Raw genomic sequence first — 20,887 nt, forward strand, 5'->3', positions numbered from 1 at the left:
CCCGCCCCTTCACTGCAATGACAAGAGGGCGTGCCCGCACGCTGCTCTGTTATCAAATAATGCGCACATGATGTGGAGGTCGCGACACTTGCGTGAAAGCCAACAAAGAGGTGGTTAGCTTAAATAAACATAGAATTGCTTGGGGATTATTCTAAACTTGTATAAAATAGTAAGGGCTGTTTAGACCGAATGCATTATTGTGCTAAAAAAGCTAATGTAATACCTTAATAATCTAAATATTAATATTTAATATTAAATGTTGCAAATTTATGTAGCTATTGAAAATCCCTGAAATTATCAAATTTATTTTGAGACAAAATTATTACTGGTTGTTTTCAGTTTTGTTCAAAGTAATAAAATAAATAAATGTCCAATAAGTGAAAGGAAAAAGGCCCCCATAAAACGCTTTTTTTTTTAAGTGGGGCGTATAGATTTGTAATAAAAAAATTCCAACTGGGCTCACATTGACTGATCCAATCACAATGGAGATTAATTTGTTCAAAGAATACTTGTGATGTCATGAAATGCCATACGTGATTGAAATAAACAGAAAATGGTAAATCATTTCTGATGTAGTTATTTTGAGTACGGTACAATGGGGCCAGTGATGGACTGGCCATCTGGTGCACTGGCACTTTTCCCGGTGGGTTGGTCTATCATTGGGCCGGTCAATCACATCACTCTTATTTATTAAGCGCTGCCATTTACTGCTGTGTATGGAAAACCTGATTAAACCCCATTAAACCGCTCACTTGAGCAGAGCGGGTCCAACACTCCCGCACAACTCATCCACTGGCCACAGTGCAAGAGCTGAGCAGGACCGGCCCTCCCTCACAACGCATCCACTGGCCGCCACACGAGAGCTGTGCGGGCCGGCCCTCCTGTGTAGCGCTGACTAACCTGCTCTCCTCTCGCTCCGTGCAGTCCCTTGGTAAACACATCGTGAGATATGAATACCTTAAAGGCTCTGTGCAAAGCTCTTTGAAACCTGATTAAACAGCCCTGACATTCTAAGCAGCAGTGACAAGGTAAACAGGAAAATGTATCTCATTAACAGTGGTAATTACATTCTTTTTAATCCACACATCACCATTCTTATCAGTGGCTGTTCTGGCATACTTGGTTCCCTAGGCGAGATCTGACATGGGACCTCCCTTAACATTCCCAACCAGATACAATTTTTTTCAAGAAAGACCCCATAGATCCTGTGTCATGGTGTACCTATACTGCTGATCATGGTTATCTTAGGTTTGTTCAGAATATAAGAATACATTATGACCATCCATAATCCTTGTTGCCTGTTGGGGACAACTAGGAGCACTTTTCTCCCATCGCGATCTTGTGGGTTATGTGCAGGGGTGGCTGATCAGAGAGCCACCACAGAGAGCGTTGCCACCTTAGGTGGCTGCCTATATCACTTATGCCAGGATCCGCTACTGATTCCTATTGCATTGGAGGTAGTAACTAACTGGTGAAACTACGGTGTTTTGGCAGAAATGTTATATACATTTGAAATATACATCACTTAAATTATAAATATATTAAATATTGTATATTAGGGGAATATGTTATTTTTAAGGCAAGTTTTTTTTAATAGTTGCTACATGAATGTTTCTTTTCATAATTCAAAATTCCATAGTTTATATGGTATTGTATGACAATAAGGAGCATGGTGTTACCTGTGATTGCCATGCTCTTACTAATACCATGTATTTAATGCAAGAACTGTGGTAAACGTTCATTAGGGCAAGTGCAAAGGATAATTTAACAAGAACCCACGTGAATTAAAGATGAGGCAATTTGTTTTTTCTCCTTAAATATGTTCAGTTCTAATGAAAAAGTTATTTCAATAATTAAGATCCTGATGAAATAGGATCTTAATTTAAGAAGTCCTACTGTCAATGCCTTACATAGATTACTGATTACAGATTTTTGTTGTTGTTAATCTCAGTTACATCTGCCTCCTAATCCAATTATGTAGTGTGAATATTGATAACTGCATTTGCAATTCAATAATAATATCATAATATTTTAACATCACATAATGATATCATAATAATACAACATCACTATATACAAGGTATATAGTGGGCTGCTTGGGCTGAATATTTCCAATATTTCAATTTTTTGTTCCAGTCCAGACCTGAACGGAGCTAAAGCCACCCCATTAAAGTGATGATATGTAGATACCAAATAATAATTTTGAGACCCCAAGATGCTTTTTTGAGGAACAAATTAATAGGATGCTTACTCAAAATGTGTTTTATTTGGCCTATAGTCCCTGCAACTGGAGGACTTTTTACCCCAAATACTGTCCTGCCACATATTGGACAGTTATTGAAGTTTCTTTATTATTTAATGACCTTAAATGATGCTGAAAATAATATATAAACATTTTGTCTAAAAAGAAATGTGTTAATTTCAGGGATTTTCATTAGCTGCATAAATTTGCAACATTTAACTATATAAAAATATATAAAAATGAGATAAAATTGCTTCAGAATCAGACTTTAGATGCAGACCTAATGGGTCAGGTAAATGTTGCTGTACACAGTGAGAATCAGGTGTTTAGGAAAGTGCTGTGGTTATTTTTTATAGCTATTTAGTGTTTTGGGAGAAAATAAAGCCAATGGAGCCTTTTACCCCATGGAGCCTTAAGCTCCATTGCACACTAAGCGTTATCTTCATTTGTTTCTTCAAAAAGCATCTTGTTGTCTCAAAATGTTTTACATTAGTTGACAAGATTTGCTCTCTAACCATTGCCCCTTATAGCTTCACGATGTCACTATAAACCCCTTGGGGGCTGTTTACAACTTTTACTTAAGTGGGGTAAAAGACCCCCTCGCCACAAAAAATGAATATAAAAAATAAATATTAAAACCTTCTGTTATTATTTCTTTTCATATATATTATGTTGCTCCATTTATTTCCAGTACAAAAAAAAGTCATATTTTTTTATCTTGATACATTTTGTGAAAAAAAAAAGAAAAACAAAAGCAATTGTGCCTTACAGTGTGCGTTTAGCCCCATTGTACCCTGAATATTACTAGCAAACTAACGAAATGAATCTGAGTGAAGAGACTACATGACAAGAAAATTGCTTTTGTATAGTTTTCTTGTTCTCACAAATGTATATAGTTTTCAACACTCCCACAAAATGCAGCTTAGAACAAACTCAATGGCTTTAAATAATATATAGCTTGTTGTATTATACAGGTGAATCTCGAAAAATTAGAATATCGTGCAAAAGTTCATTAATTTCAGTAATTCAACTTAAAAGGTGAAACTAATATATTATATAGACTCATTACAAGCAAAGTAAGATATTTCAAGCCTTTATTTGATATAATTTTGATGATTATGGCTTACAGCTTATGAAAACCCATGAAATCAATAAAAAAAAGGATTTTAAATACAGAAATGTCGGCCCTCTGAAAAGTATAATCATGCATATGTACTCAGTACTTGGTTTGGGCCCCTTTTGCATTAATTACTGCCTCAATGCGGCGTGGCATGGATGCTATCAGCCTGTGGCACTGCTGAGGTGTTATGGAAGACCAAGATGCTTCAATAGCGGCCTTCAGCTCTTCTGCATTGTTTGGTCTCATGTCTCTCATCTATCTCTTGGCAATGCCCCATAGATTCTCTATGGGGTTCAGGTCAGGCAAGTTTGCTGGTCAGGCGAGTCAGGCTTCAAGCACAGTAATACCATGGTCATTGAACCAGGTTTTGGTACTTTTGGCAGTGTGGGCAGGTGCCAAGTCCTGCTGGAAAATGAAGTCAGCATCTCCATAAAGCTTGTCTGCTGAAGGAAGCATGAAGTGCTCTAAAATGTCCCGGTAGACGGCTGCGTTGACTCTGAACTTAATAAAGCACAGTGGACCAACACCAGCTGATGACATGGCTCCCCAAACCAACACAGACTGTGGAAACTTTACACTGGACTTCAAGCATCTTGGATTGTGTGCCTCTCCATTCTTCCTCCAGACTCTGGGACCTTGGTTTCCAAATGAGATGCAAAATTTGCTCTCATCAGAAAAGAGGACTTTGGACCACTGAGCAACAGACCAGTTCTTTTTTTCTTTAGCCCAGGTAAGACGTTTGACATTTGAAGCCCATGTCCAGGACCCGTCTGTGTGTGGTGGCTCTTGATGCAGTAACTCCAGCCTCAGTCCACTCCTTGTGAAGCTCCCCACACATTTGAATGGCCTTTTCCTGACAATCCTCTCCAGGCTATGGTCATCCCTGCTGCTTGTGCACCTTTTTCTTCCACACTTTTCCCTTCCACTTAACTTTCTATTAATGTGCTTTGATACAGCACTTTGAGAACATCCAACTTCTTTTGCAATTACCTTTTGAGGCTTTCCCTCCTTGTGGAGGGTGTCAATGATGGTTTTCTGCACAACTGTCAGGTCAGCAGTCTTCCCCATGATTGTGAATTCAACTGAACCAGACTGAGAGACCATTTAAAGGCTCAGGAACCCTTTGCAGGTGTTTAGCTGATTAGAGTGTGACACTTTGAGCCTACAATACTGAAACTTTTCACAATAGTCTAATTTTCTGAGATTCTAAATTTGGGGTTTTCATAAGCTGTAAGCCATAATCATCAAAATTATATCAAATAAAGGCTTCAAACATCTTACTTTGCTTGTAATGAGTCTATATAATATATTAGTTTCACCTTTTAAGTTGAATTACTGAAATTAATGAACTTTTGCACTATATTCTAATTTTTCGAGTTTCACCTGTATAAAGACAACTTCAGAATTTCTAAGGCTGCAATTAATTGTATGCCTTTTTTATCACCACAAGATGGCATCACAGATCAATTTTTTCCTCTGGCGTTCCCAAGGTCAAAGCAATCAAATAGCCTACTGTTGTAGTTTCATAGTAAATTTCTTTTCACTTTTAGAAATTATAAGACAGTCCCATTTTTTCTTAATAGTTTGTACATTATGTACATCAGTACTCTTCAGCCTGTGGTACTGTTTCTCAGTTGGTAGGCTAATGCATTTTGAAGCTTAATATGAGGAAGGTCCTGCATCAGTCACAAAATGTGTAGAATACAACAAATATTTTTTTAATTATGATATGTAGCCTAAATGCTTCTATCTACATTTTTCAACATACCTGCACACAAGAGAGAAAAGAGCTAGATCCAAAACTATGCTCAGCTGCTTTGCAGACACCAATCCGTAACTATAATGTACATGTAATAATAAGCTAAATATAAATAAGTATAAAGTATAAGTATAAAATATAATAATCTAATCAGAATTCAGTTATTATTATCATATTTACCTAAACTCAATCCTACCTTTATTCTTATTTAGCTTTTTCCCCTTCATTCACACATTAAAAAAACTCTCTAGTTATACAAATGTTCACTGTGGGGAACAAAAAATAAAATGTGCACAAACCACTCCATGATCTTAATCAGTGATTATTAAAATAATCTTTATACTGTACTGTAAGCATTTAGATGTTCCGTTGAGCACAGCCAGTGTGTGTGAAGGTGAGTTTATTCATCTCTGATGTAAAAGCTGACGAACAATGACAGACTTAACCACTCCCCTTTAATTATCTCCCCTCTGTGTCTGTCCCTTTTGCTCTGTCTCTCTGGCTGAGTTGGCTTCAGACAGCACATCACACACACACATGCTCAAGTACACGCACCCCTCTTCCTCTCACTACTAGCTCTCCTCATCTCTCCTCCACTCATCTTCTCTCTCTTCCTCCTCTCTCACCATGGAAGCACATCAGTGAAGAGTGGATTTTTCCTCCTGTTTTTCCCCGTTATCTACTCTGCACTTCAGTCTGTGTGTTTGGTTGTCTGTTCCTGGCTGGGGATGCTTGTGTCTTTGACAGCGCTTTTGGGGGCAACACTTGGTACCGTGTCTGGAGTGCTGACACTGTGTGGTCTCTCCCTGCTTTGCAAGAGCTGTAAGAAGGGGAAACTTGAGAGCGGGGATGATACAGACCCAGAGAAAGCCAAACACAGCATTCTGCACACTCTCACACAGGTAAGATTCAAACTCTCTCTCTCCCTCTCTCTCTCTCTCTCTCTCTCTCTCTCTCTCACACACACACACACACACCCACACACACACACACATACACATGGACATTTGATTCGACATTTAAGGACAGTCACAGACAAGTACACTTGGACAAGCAAGAGCTGCACAAAAGCACAAATAAAAAACAATGAGAAGTGAACCAAGCATACACTAACTGAAATGTGCTCTGACTCACCTGAATGGAAGGATGGACGGATGCTTACATAACACAGGTTAGCTCACTGAGGCAAAATACATTTTACTATAATAAAACTGATGTGAAAAACTGAGAAATTTTAGGATATGTCTGAAAAGTCTTTGCTGGGTCATTATTTTGTTAGATGATTCCACATCCCTACATGGAGGGAATGTGTTTGGCATTAACAAATATGAAATTGTGTACTTATCTCTGTATATTTACTATATCAACAATAATGTACAGAGATAAGTACACTGCAAATCAAATTTGATTACAGCAGAGTGAACTAAAGTCACATATAGACAGAAGCATATGTAATCAAATTTGATTTGCAGTGTACTTATCTCTGTACATTATGTTGATATAGTAAATACACTGCTAATCAAATTGGTTGACTTTAATTCACTCCTCTGCTGTTTTATGTCTGGTATAGAGTAATTCGGATCAGAAAGAACAGGGAGCTGTGATCATATTGAAATGCATTATCAGAGGGTGCTGGTCAGGGACTTCTTATTCTAATACTGTCCCGTTTGAAATATTTTTATTGACATTCTCCAATTAATTGTTTCTATACTAGGAAAGATTGTGATGTTTTTTTAAAAATATGAGAGAGAGAGAGATGTCCCTTAGATACACATATGTGGAGAGAAACAGGGTAAGAGATGGACAACCCTGAAAGGGACACACACATATATATGTGTATGTATGAGGATTTTTAAAAAGTATATTTAAAAAAAACAGCCTCTTGTTCCACTTTATTTTCTTATTCTATCACAGTTCTGAATATTAATTTTGCTTTATGGTCATAAGAAATTTAACATCCCTGTTTAATGTTGGAAAGAACATTCATCCTAAGGTAACATTTCTGTCTCTCTGAAAGAAATATTGATATCAAACCTGCATATTAGAAGAGTGAGAATGAATTCACAGCTCTCAGATCAGTATTTCTCTTTCATAGAACTCTCTCTTGTCAAAAAACATTTTCCCTGTTCAGTATCGAGTAACAGGCAGTTTATGCCAAATGCAACCACATAACGGGTAAGACAGACAATTTTATTTTTTTATTTAATTTCATTTATTTATCAATTTTATTATTAGAATTGTCACCAGAGTGATTTTATAAGAGATAATTAGTTTAGGAATAATTTGTACTGACATTCATACACATACACGGATAGACACACTCAACATACACAAACAGACACACTTGTGTACATGCATACACACTGGTTTTGTGCCATGTCTTTGTGCATCTGCCAAGATTTCCCTGAACCAGTCCTGAGTCACGACTCACATAACTGTACACACACACACACACACACACACACACACACACACACACACACACACACACACACACACACACACACACATGTTGTGTTTCCATGTTTTATGGGGACTTTCCATAAACATAATGGTTTTTATACTGTACAAACTTTATATTCTATCCCCTAAACCTAACCCTACCCCTAAACCTAACCCTCATAGAAAACTTTCTGCATTTTTACATTTTCAAAAAACATAATTTAGTATGATTTATAAGCTGTTTTCCTCATGGGGACCGACAAAATGTCCCCACAAGGTCAAAAATTTCGGGTTTTACTATCCTTATGGGGACATTTGGTCCCCACAAAGTGATAAATACACGCTCACACATACACACACACACACACACACACACACACACACACACACACACACACACACACACACACACACACACACGTAGTGTTTCCAAGTTTTATGGGGACTTTCCATAGACATAATGGTTTTTATACAGTACAAACTTTATATTCTATCCCCTAAACCTAACCCTACCCCTAAACCTAACCCTCACAGAAAACTTTCTGCATTTTTACATTTTCAAAAAACATAATTTAGTATGATTTATAAGCTGTTTTCCTCATGGGCACTGACAAAATGTCCCCACAAGGTCAAAAATTTCGGGTTTTACTATCCTTATGGGGACATTTGGTCCCCACAAAGTGATAAATACACGCTCACACACACACACACACACACACACGCACACACACACGCACACACACACACACACACACACAAACACACACAAAACATGTTTTTATGTCATTGTGGGGACTCTCTATAGACTTCCATACATTTTATGGATTTTATAAAAATCAAACGATAATTTCTATCCCCTTACCATAACCCTACCCTTAAACCTAACCCTCAAAGAAACCTTTTTGCATTTTTACATTTAAAAAAAAACAAACATCTTTAGTGTGTTTAATAAGCCATTTCCGTCATGGGGACCGCTGGCTGGTCCCCACAGTTTTCTTGGGTAAACATGGTTACACACACACACACACACACACACACACTTGCTCCCTCTTATAATTTGAGAATATTTAAATGCAATTGTGCAATTGTGAAAATTGCGAAGCGCTTTTGGAACATCAACAAGTGTAATGAGACCATTCAGGCTGTCTGATCTTCTCAATATATTTTACAAGAACATCTGTCAGCCCTGTCTCAGTCTTTGCTCTATCCTTTATCTATTGTCTGTTGTTACTGTTGTCCACAAAACATTACAATAATCCCATACTGCTGATAGATATGTTGATATGTTGGTGTTGAATTCTCGAGGATTGTATGTTAACGTGTATGAAGTAAATTTATATAGTGTTAAGGCCAGTCTCATATCCGGTGTAAAGTAGGCAAGCACTGTCGTCTCATTGCACCAGTATTAATTATTCATGAAAATGTGAGTGGGGGAAGCAGAGAAGAAAATAAGAATATTGTCTCTTGCTATTTTCTCTGTGCACTCGATCGAGCATCGGCATTATATCTGCCCACCTGGGGAAATGGAATCGATTTTTTTCATTCATGCTCGTCTGATTTTTTTTATGTCAGACTCTACACATCAAACCCCCAATGAATCAGGTCCTCAAACAGCAAAAAAACCTTTGAGTAAAATACCCCTGTCTCAAGTCAATGACATTAAAATTGTTTATATGTTTGAAGAGGACTAAATATGAAATAATACATTCTGTTTGAAGAATGCAGCAAATCTTCTAATATTGATTGGCCTATTTAACCTCTGTGGATTTTAGTTGAAATTGAATGTTTTAGCTGTTTTTGGCTCGGTGAATAATTTGGTGCTTAATTAATTTAGTGTGATTTATTCATTCATACTGAGATGTTTTATTTATTTATTCATACTGAGAATCTATTACTATTCGCAGCCCTTCTGTCACACAGGATCGGTTAAATTTATCAGGGTCAATCTAGTTTTGTTTGACATATTCCATTATTGAGATCAAACCCGTTCATTGAGATATATTACCACATGAGGCATATTTTTTTATGTAAACATTTTTTTAGTGTACACTAAAATTAACTCTAAATTAACTGGTTTTAACAGTTTTTATTCAAGTAATTTTTATGGTTTAAATCCAGTAGAAATAGATCCTTGAGATAACAATTGCAGGTTACCATTTTTTTTACTCTCTCCTTCATGTACATGTTTTAGTTCAGTGTGGAGAAGTTGACAGAACCCATCCAGCCTCAAGCATCTTTGAAGTTCCCTAAAATCTACCGACCCAAACCTTCTGTCACTTCTCAAGAGGTGATAAACTACAAAGAACATGGACCTGCCAATGACACGTCTACTGCAGAGCTCGACACCTGTAACCAGGCAACGGGATGTGAGGATGTCTTCTCCCTCCCACAGCAAGGTAAGGAAATGAAATATCTAATGGACCTTTAGAATCATGATGGGGGAGGCTGGAATGTGTAGCCAGTTTCCCTGTTCAATCCAGTCCACTTCAGTCAGTGGGAAGAGGTCAGCTTAATTCAGTCAGTCTGAGATCTAGAATTTGTTTCAATAAATTTGAGAGTGGTGTTTATATATGGAGCTGACTTTAATTATTCACTCAAAAATACAAAGAATTCCAAACAATTGGTCATATTAGAGGGACAGTTCACCCATAATGGAAAATTCTGTAATAATTTACTCTATAATATAAGTATTAATAATCAAGGCTTCACTCATGAGACTAAACTTACATCTACTCACCCACCAGTAGACACATAAAGAAAGAGAGAGAAGTTGGTCTCTAAGGAATTCAACATCCACATGCAGTACAATCCATTCACAAGAATAACTGTCATGCTTTTCTGGTTTCAATAATACAAATGATTTTAATGAGAATGCTCCCTCCTGAAAATACTCTGCATGTATTGAGAATCAAACCAACACTCACACTCTTTTCCTTTGCATCTGCAGATGAGACACCCTGCACTTCTGAGCAATCCAGTCCAATGATGACAAGTACCCTATATCCCAAACTGCATTTCTCCATCAGCCTGCACAAAGAGAGTGGAGAGCTACACATCAGCATTATAGAGGGTAACACACATGCATTTACTGTCTTGCTCTGTTCTGTTTTCATAAAGATTGTGGGACACCAGTGGATCCAGTTTGCAGGTGAATCTGAAAAGTAACACAGCTACGGGTAAAAATGTATCATTTGCCAGCATACTATGTTTTATTGGATGCATTCAATAAACATCTAGATCCTGGATTGTTGTGTTAATGGTGTCATGTTGAAGTTATTCGGGTGTGTGAAGACTAACTGGCAACACAACCCTCAAACATTGTCTGCATTTCTGAAGAGCAGCACATTTTTACACTCCTTTTAGCTTCAAAGATGTTATCTCAGGCACGGATTTAGAAAGCAGAGGCCTCTGGGCACAAAATCTTGGGGCCCCCCCCTCCCAGAAATTTCCAGAAATATGCTCGTGGAGACAGAGACGTCTGATAGCTCACCCTTTTTGTTTTCTTTATTTTACAAAAGCACAAGGTTTTGTTGTTATTGTGAGTGTACACAAATAAAAGTAGACCCATTATAGTCTCTAATGATGTCTTACACTTTTCTGTATGCCCCAAAATGACGGAGAATTTTATGTTGTTTCCGCTGTAATGACGACGTAATGCCGGCGCGTCCGTTGACCCCAGAGGATTAATCAGCAGAAGGTTCTAAAAATATTAAAAACAACAAAGCGATACTTCTCTGCAGTGAACAGACGGAATAAGACGAAAGATATTGGCTACTTTTAAAATATTATGTGAAATATTATGTGAAAGTACCCTGAATGTTAGGAATTCCTTGTCTTGTTTCACTGTTGCCCTCTGTCTGCCATTTTTGTCACCTTGCATTCCATAGTTTTCAATTTTGTCCCTTGTTTAGCTCCACTGTCTCACTTGTCATTGTTTAGAACTACACTTCCCAGAATCCACCTGCCATCATCACTGCCATTTTGTTCATTGTTTTCACCTGTGTCTCATTCAGTCATCACTCACTGTGTATTTAAGCCCTGCTTTTTGTTCACTCCTGGTCGTTCGTTGAATGTTGTTGTTAGCCTGGTATGTGTTCCCTGCCCGTGTTTTCTAGTTTTATGTTTTATTTCCCCATTGAGGGTTTTTCCTTTGTTCCCGTGTTTTGTGTACCCGCCTTGTTTATTTTTTCTAATAAAGTTTAAACTGCTTTTGGATCCGCATCTCCTCGTCTGCTTCCCTGCCTCCATTCATAACACTGAACTAGAGAATGACTCCCACATATTATGCATTGATAAGCCTAGACTGCATATCTGGTCATAAAAATTAACAGTCAACATTAATACAACAACGTTACATGATTTAAAAAGCAACTTATCATACAGAAGGGTGGTGAAATACGGGTGCTGGACTCTAGCGAAATCAGAAAAAATATTGATTTAGTTGGGTCGGTGCACAGAGATTCGGAAGGCTTCAGCGCCAATCCGGGCATCTATAATAATCAGGGTTTTTAATAAGGGGAAAAAGTAATAGAACTACATTTTGAGGCTGTCCAACTGGTAATGTACGTTTACCTACCCGTCACCGCCGGGTCTCTGCCGCCTTCAGCAGGTGTCTGTCTTTCCAGCCGGGCTGTGGTTCTTTGTCTTGTCGTGCTGGTGCTGATGCTCAGGTTCATCTGAAATAGCAAGGCTGGATGTTGTGCTAAACTTCGCTAGCATCACCGCAGGCACCGCGCTAAATAAAGGCTCTTTATGGTTGGAATATTTCTCCTAATTAAATCCTCTCTGCTATCCTTCTCCCTTTTAGCTTTCCATTTTGTGGCTCCACTGCTCCACCGTTTTTTTATCCATGTTTGTTTTTTTCGATGTCCTCAATTCTCTTTTTTTCACACTGTCTTCTACCGCCGGTCTTGCCGCTATCAACAGTTTCTGCGGTAACCTGACTCATTGTCATCATCAGACACAGCCGACACAGCCAAAAAACTGATCATGATACTTTTTTGTGTCCAAATACATGATTGTTAACGCACATACACACAAACACACACTCATTATTTAATTTTATTTTAACTTGATTTTAAATAAATAATAAAAAAAAAGGCCACACAGTTAGTGGGGTCTTGGAGGCCCCCTACAGGTCGGAGGCCCCCGGGCACCGGCCCAATCGGCCCGGTGGTAAATCCGGCCTTGTGTTATCTCCAGTCTTACGTAAACCACACACACAAACAAAGACTAAGGCCACGTTCACTGATACGTTTCGGTTGAAAAGTCTGTTATCAGTTTCCTGAAGTCATCGTTTTCCAAAGTACTGTATGCACTACTAGAGAGTGTTTTCGTACAGCTCAAACACAGACTCAAATGACAGACACAATACAGCTACGTAATTAGTAATTTATTGTACTGTCCCATACTTTTTGCATACGTTTGCACGTAAACTTTATATAGGTATGTTATTTAGTCTGTGTAGTCTCATGTGGTTCTGTGTTTGTCCTATGTTGTTTTATGTAGCACCATGGTCCTGGAGGAACGTTGTCTCATTTCACTGTGTACTGTACTGTATATGGTTGAACGACAATAAAAACAACTTGACTTGACTTGACAATAGTTTTATGCTCAACTCCATTAAAGCTCTATGAAGAACATTTTTCAGTATCACCATATTTGAGTCGAGTGCTGCTCAGGTCATCAGCACAAGGTCTTTTTAACACCTCTTATCTTCTTATGGCTCAGTCAGGTGTGATAAGAGCAGTGGTGTCACTGTACAGCGGTGTTGCTCTATTGATGAGACAGGAACCGAGAGAGGTTTTGATATTCAAAAATCTCTGTGATTAAACCAATGTTTTCCTCAATAAAAGGCTCCTTCTTGCAGCTTAAAACCTCTTAATCAGAGAATTACCATTTCAATAGTCGCAGCCATTACTGATACGCATCATTATCGGTAATGAGAGCAAATCTGCTTTAAACTTAAACCTACTCATCCAAACTGTGAAGAGAGCGAGAGGATCAGTCATACTAGCTGCAATTTAGAACGGAATGAGAAATAAAAAAGAGAATAGGTGGCTTGATGCCTCTGTGGCTCGGAGGAGTTTCATACAGTCCAATTTGTCATCCTGCTCCACATTATAAATGAATCATCATCGTTCAAGTCTTCTCTCTTTTTTTTCTGCAGCGGAGAATATATCAATGGATGCAGGATGCGAGGGCTATATCTCAGGGTGTGTAAGTGTCTCTAAAGGGCAGAAGCACGCCCAGACAGCAGTGCACAAGCTGGCAGCAAGGGTGCAGTGGGGAGAGGAGCTGGTGTTTTCCCTGCCAGTGGAGGGCACAGAGGGCATTGATGGCCTGGATGGAGAGGTGGCCCTCTCTCTTCACTGCTGTGATCGATTCTTCCAGAATTCAACTCTGGGTATCATGCGCTTTAAGTTGGCTGATGTGAGCATGATGTTGGATGCTGACTGCTGGGTTGATTTACAGCCACCCAAAGAGGTGAGGAACATTACTCTGTACAAGCAGCATTAAAAAATCAGATGAGACTTACCACTTACCAACAAAAACTTTAACAAATGGCATCAAATGTTACAAATGAAATACAGCTGTATAGGCAGGTGAAAAATATAAATGACAGTTCAGGGGAAATGCAAACAATATAAACTGATTTCAGTTTACAGTAAGTGTACAGTACCTGCCCAGTCTGACTGATACACTATGAATGTGTGTCTGTGTGACCTTTAAACAATGTATGTGTCTACTGAGAGGTGGAAAAGTAAGCTAGTGTGAGTCATGCTGGAGTACTGTGTCAGAATCTCATATTTGGGTGCATGCACATGCCCGCCAGCACGCAAGCACGCACACACACACACACATGTTGGTGCAGCTATCCTTATGAGGACTCGCCATAGACATAATAATTTTGATACTGTACAAACTATAGATCCTATCCCCTAAACCTAACCCTCACAAACATTTTCTGCATTTTTACATTTTCAAAAAAATATCGTTTAGTATGTTTTTAAGTGATTTGAATTATGGGGACACTATAAATGTCCTCATAACCCACATGTATAGCATAATACCCTTGTAATTACCAGTTTGTAACCTAAACATTTACCCCAAATACCCCAAACTCAAGCTCCTACTAGTGTCTGATTTGTTGATGATGTCATAGACCTCCAGAGCAGGAGCTCTTTAACTGCACCATCACACCTCCCAGAGGAGATCCAGCTCCAGCCAGCACACACACACACACAGACGTGCCAGGAATTACTAAGTACCATTGGACTGCAGAGAGAAAAAGGAGACAGAGAGAGAGAGCGAGAGAGAGAGAGAGAGAGAGAGAGAGAGAGAGAGAGAGAGAGAGAGAGAGATGCTCTATTGAACAAGGGCCTAGAAGGGAGGGTTTTGCATGTGTGTGTGTGTGTGTGTGTGTGTGTGTGTGTGTGTGTGTGTGTGTGTGTGATGGGCCAGGCCTGTGATGAAAAGGATGACGTAGGTTGCACTGGGTTGTATAAACAAGCTCTTAATATTTTATTTGATCATACAGCAAGGTGCTCACACACTCCTTTTTCAATATTCACAAGGAACAAGAGCACAAAGAGCTCTTATTTAGCACATGATTCATGTTTGATTATCCAGGATAGGCCTATTGTTTATAAACACAAGACCTTGGTCTTTTTAATTATCTACTTCTACTTACAACCTAGTATTATAAAGAAATACCTTTCATAATGGGGGAATAAGAGGGAAACTGGGGGAATTTCAGTCACACATACACTTATGTATATGGGCAATAAATAGCATTTCAATTCCTACTGAGACTTTAACAGTATGCCTATTAATTTGCTAATATGACCCACTGACAAGAAAGGGTTTGATGAATCCTATTTAGTCAAAGCTGATTCAGAAGCACCACATTACATTTATTTTGGGAAAGAAAATGTCATGCTTATCTTAGGCAGATTATTTAGAGGGAGTGACTGAAGGCTGTGGTAGATAAGGTCAAGATGGTAATCACATACCATAATTAAGAGTTTGTTTAACCTCTGTGCAGTCCTGACAAATTGGCAATCTATTATCAGCAACTTTTGCCCTCAGAGGGGAGCTGGTCACATTTAGTCCATCTCTTGAATTACAAGAACATTTGCATGAAATTATTAACAGCACATTCACAAGCCAAGTTGATTAACCCCGCAAAAAAGAACTGTGTGAATGTACAAATTCTATCTATATTTATATATATGTGAACAGAGCGAGTTGATACATAATAACCATAATAAGATGCAAAATGATTTAAGTAGATACTAAGTATGATTTAAAATGATTAAACATTTTCAAGGCTGTTATTCCAAAAATTTGACATAAGAATCATTGTAAGATTTTGACCCAATGTTTCTTTGTCTTTTAAGACTTGCAATACTGATTGCTGTTGTTCCCACTCCTTTCTTAACAGGAAGTGTCATCATCATCTGGAGAGCTACTGTTGTCACTCAGTTATCTACCAGCGGCTAACAGACTTGGAGTGGTGGTGATGAAGGCTAGAGGACTTCAGTCCAACAAACTGAAAGACAATATAGGTACTATACAATTTACTATCAACATAAATGCACTCAACTCATTTTGAACATTAAAGCAATTCCAAAATCAACTATTACTGACATACAATAACATTTGTATTATCCAACAAGCAGATGTTCACAAATGATAGCATACTACAGTATTTCCTAAGAATTCTAAGATGGAAATGGATCAGAGATTCAGCAGCTAAATGTAATGCATTTAGCTATCAGTTGAAATACATAAATCTATTTAATGATAAAATAATGACAATGTTTTAGATGAAATCATCATGGAATACTGTGCCCTGCACGTTCTCTGATAGATCTATCTGTAAAGCTGACCCTGAAACACAAAAATGCCAAGCTGAAGAAGAAGCAAACGCGGCGGGTGAAGCACAAGATGAATCCGGTCTGGAACGAGATGATGATGTTGGAGCTGCCCAGTGAGCTACTGGCTAAATCCAGCATAGAGTTGGAGGTACTAAACCTTGCCAGCCACGGTACACTCCTCCCCTTGGGCCGCTGTATGCTAGGGCTCCACACCTCCGGCACTGGCCTGCAACACTGGAAACAGATGCTAGATAATCCACGCAAGCAAATCGCAATGTGGCATCCTCTATACACCTAAGAATATTCTCAAAAACACTGCCACATCCCATCCATGCAACACCCTTCATACAATGAATGGTTAGACATAAGGTTGGGTTTTTATAGTGCTCTATCCTGTGTAAAAATATGTAGTACTCAATTAAATAAATGTTTAAGTAGATTTTATGAGTAAACACAGTTGTTGTCACTTCGTAATATGTAATTAACTTATACAGGGGTTACGGTACAGCTGAAGGGAGGCAGTCACTACAGCACTAATATTATTACACAGTAGTTTAGATTATTTTAATGTAAGCAGTTCATCATTTACTCTTCCTATGATGTCGTTGATAGTGTGTGTTTAAAATACTAAATGCTATTTTTAAAGGTTGGAGTTGGAGCCATCCTCATCTCCCAGTACCCAACTGTTAAATGCAAAATATGATTGAACAGTGCTCTCGATCAATATGAGGCATCATCATGATTGATGGCTGTGTGAGGTAGCGATTATATTTTTAATGGCTCTGATATGATGGGTGGACCAGATCGGTGAAAGGTCAAAACATTGTATTCTGACAGGGTTATCAGAACTGTTGTCCCTCATAAGTCATCATAAATTAACAACAAATTTTAGGTGAAAACAATCTTTGTAGTTGAAGCCCTAATATGATCCACAGGCATTTTCAGAAATGTTTAGGACAGAATCAGAAAAGGCCCATTTCATTCATATATTGTTAAATCTGACATAATTTGTAGGTTAAGGTAAATATTGAACTGATTGTTACATCCAGCAGTATAGTGCAATTAATTGTATCAGAATATTTTGAATACAGAACCTGATGAACTCAAGTCAGCCTTACATGAGCAAGAACATTTTCAGAGAAAGTAGAACATTCATGCATAATTCATTAAGCTGAATTTGGCATGCCTCATGTTATCAGCTTAGTGGCAAATATAGCAAGAGGTCCCAATGAATACCTCTTTTTACAGTAATTAGTTCAGTTTACCTGCCATGTAGGGTTATAGAACTTAAATAGAGATCAGTGCAGAGCCTGTTGCCCCTCAGTCACAGCTGCTCATTAACATATGGAGTGATGGAGTCCAGCACACCACAAAATAAATATTGTTTACAGGGTCTTGAAAGGGCGGCTTTAATCATCTCAAGGTGCATGTATTTTTTCCCTAATGGAAATAATGCAGGTTCAATCCTAAAAGATTACCTGGTTCCTAAAGAGTGGAGGGTGACTTTCTCTAATAATATTGTACTTTTAAGTTTCTTTAGATTAAAAATGTCTGCTAAAAACAGTAGAGGCAAAGAGTTTTGCAATTTATCAGGCTACAGGTCCGTAGCTAAAAACTACATCAAATAAATCAATGATGACATTTTTAAATGTTGAATTTCATTAAACATATTTATCACAGGTATATAGACTTACATAAATGACAAGTTGATTCCTTAAACTTTCCACTTCCAAGCCAAATTGTAGCAAAATACAGCCCTAATTTATTTCACAAATGTATTTTGGATTTGTGTTTCAATAGGCAACACAATCTACAATGATTTTCAAGTGCACAATCGCATTAGTATTTAGATATGCCTAAAAATTGAAATCACACAATCATCATTAACATTAGGACAGTTTTTATCAAACACAAATAATTGATAAAAACTACAGCTATGCCACTGTATCTAAATGCCACTGTATGTATCAGATGTATTGTGATTCTTGGAAATGTATTGAGACATGGATTTAATGTGCTTTAACCCACACAGTAACTGAAGAAAATGACAAGTGCACTAAAACAAAACAGCAGCTGTAAGCAATTTTTTTCAGCTCAGTTGCTTTGGGTACTTGCTGTAAAATTATTTGTAGTGTGTGTTTTAGTGTTATCTGTTTGGTATGACCTGGTAACAATATAATCACAAGTCATATGATACATTGTTTAATAATAATAATAATAATTATTATTATTTTATCAGACACAAGTATTATATTGATTCTGATATCATTATCCTAAAGGCAGGATGATGCACTTACATACAGGGTTTTACATTCTGTGCAATGTTATAATTGCTGATTATTTAGTTTATTAGTAGATCAGAAATATTTTAAACATTTTGATAGCACATTCAAGCTTTATAGATGTTTTTAAAGTAGTTTACTTGAGTAGCAATAAAATAAAGCAGTGTCAATTATCCATGCTGCTTGACCTGTCTTCTAGAAAAATACATCAGATAGATAACATTATTCTTTCCTTCTGGTCTTTCAAACATGTTTTAATCTATTCAGTGTGACCTTTAATAAATGTATGTGCACATTTCTGCACCTGTTCATTTAGCAGAGAAGCATGACCTATGTTATAATCAGAAAAATCTGATCCATCTATATAGCTTTCAACAGTCTTAATTTCATATGGGTAGAAACTATAATTGAACCCACATGTGCTTCTTTTTGTGAAACCAATAGCCTTGTAATGGTGTGAAATAAACATTCCGTTCTTTAAATGTGTTGTTTCTGATGTGTGGTGTATCAGAGGTGTGATGTCAGCTATATGACTGATCTCTATTTATAGAATTGGTCAGATTTGTTATATGACTCACAGCTGAGCAAGGTCAGGAAGTGACACATATTCAGTCAGACAGCACCTCCCACAAGCAGCAACAAATGAGCTCATACTGATTTATATATCAGAGAGAGAAATAGAAAGAATGGAGAACAAAATGGATCTGGTGTGCAAACACAGGTGACAGTAGCACTTGATCAAGGCATATTAAAGCCATTGTTTACCTTGCCCTTTCCTTTCTGTTCTTCTCTTTCTCTCTATCTCCTTCTCTCTCTCTCTCTCATCTTGAAATAATTATGTGACCAAGTGTTGCATAACAGTTCTTATCAATGTATTATTTGGTGGTATGTGTGGGCATCGCAAGGCTCAGTATCTAGCCTTACTAGAGTGAAAACTGTATAAACATCATGGACAAGAATAGTCGACTGTCTGCTGCTAGGCAGCCTTGAAAACTGAACAGAATTCATTAATGATACACCAGCAGTAACTGCAATGCATCACTGATGAGCTTCTTACATAATCCCACTGATAAAAATAAATAAATAAAAACTCCCACCTGCTAGACATTGCCTTGCCAAAGCTAAATTTTGTTTTGATGGCTCTTCCTGGAGGAGCTGAGGGAATGAATGGATGAAGGAGACATTTAGTTGCACACACTACACATAACAAGTTTGTTCTCATTCATTAGTATGGTTATGAACAGTTATGAATTAGAGAGAGAGTGGTATGATGATGAATGAGGATAGAAAGATAGGACTTATTGTTCAGCTTTCCAACATTTTTCATAACATTCATTCCTTGAAAATAAAATAGGGTACATATACAACATTCATTATGCAGCACTGCCATTTAAATGAGCTGAGAAAGAGCGAAAAATCTCATTAGAGTTCTCAATAATTTTTGGCTGTAAAAACACATAATTACACCTCATTATTTTTTCACCCCACCATAGACGACACTAAACATTACCCTATTTCAGGTACCTTTACCTCCACATGGAAGCTTTCGACACCAAGATAAATTCTTTGTAAGTGTAAGCATACATGGCAATAAAGCTCATTCTGATTCTGATTCTTCCTCACTGCACACATACTGCACTGAAAATATAAAAACTTAAAAACATGCTTCATGCGTTATCTAAAATAAATTAACTAGTTTTTAGTCAAAAATATTATTTAAAGGGGGTCCTGGGTAGCTCAGCGTGTATTGACGCTGACTAACCTGGAGCCGTGAGTTTGAATCCAGGATTTTCTGAGTGACTCCAGCCAGGTCTCCTAAGCAACCAAAATGGCCCGGTTGCTAGGGAGGGTAGAGTCACATGGGGTAACCTCCTCGAGGTCGCGTTTAGTGGTTCTCGCTCTCAGTGGGGCACGTGGTAAGTTGTGCGTGGATCGCGGAGAGTAGCATGAGCCTCCACATGCTGGGAGTCTCCATGGTGTCATGCACAACGACCCACATGATATGATGTGCGGATTGACTGTCTCAGAAGTGTAGGTATAACTGAGACTTGTCCTCCACCACCCGGATTGATGTGAGTGTGACGACCCTGAATCTTCTCATGATTCGGTTGGAGCAGAGCAACCGAATCACGAGAACCGGTTCTCCCCATGCTAATTATC

The 20,887-nt window shown here is 38.0% G+C and overlaps 1 protein-coding gene across 1 annotated transcript; it reads left to right on the forward strand.

Annotated features, from left to right (window-relative positions):
• The first annotated feature begins 5,633 nt into the window (after nt 1–5,633).
• Nucleotides 5,634–19,195, forward strand: LOC127650504 (synaptotagmin-13-like). Its single transcript, XM_052135992.1, has 6 exons — nt 5,634–6,023; nt 9,755–9,959; nt 10,511–10,633; nt 13,733–14,049; nt 16,010–16,133; nt 16,439–19,195. Exons 1-6 carry the CDS (start codon nt 5,850–5,852, stop codon nt 16,741–16,743), a joined length of 1,248 nt encoding a protein of 415 aa, XP_051991952.1. The 5' UTR covers nt 5,634–5,849; the 3' UTR covers nt 16,744–19,195.
• The last annotated feature ends 1,692 nt before the right edge of the window (nt 19,196–20,887 follow it).

This window comes from Xyrauchen texanus, chromosome 1, assembly GCF_025860055.1.
Source record: "Xyrauchen texanus isolate HMW12.3.18 chromosome 1, RBS_HiC_50CHRs, whole genome shotgun sequence".
Taxonomy (NCBI): domain Eukaryota; kingdom Metazoa; phylum Chordata; class Actinopteri; order Cypriniformes; family Catostomidae; genus Xyrauchen; species Xyrauchen texanus.

What these genes read in the sequence shown, in the direction of transcription:
- LOC127650504 (XM_052135992.1), top strand. Translation starts at nt 5,850, where the DNA reads ATGCTTGTGTCTTTGACAGCGCTTTTGGGGGCAACACTTGGTACCGTG. An exon ending in ATTTACAGCCACCCAAAGAG is followed by an intron (nt 14,050 to 16,009) that starts GTGAGGAACATT and finishes CTTTCTTAACAG; the next exon opens with GAAGTGTCATCATCATCTGG. An exon ending in CAAACTGAAAGACAATATAG is followed by an intron (nt 16,134 to 16,438) that starts GTACTATACAAT and finishes GTTCTCTGATAG; the next exon opens with ATCTATCTGTAAAGCTGACC.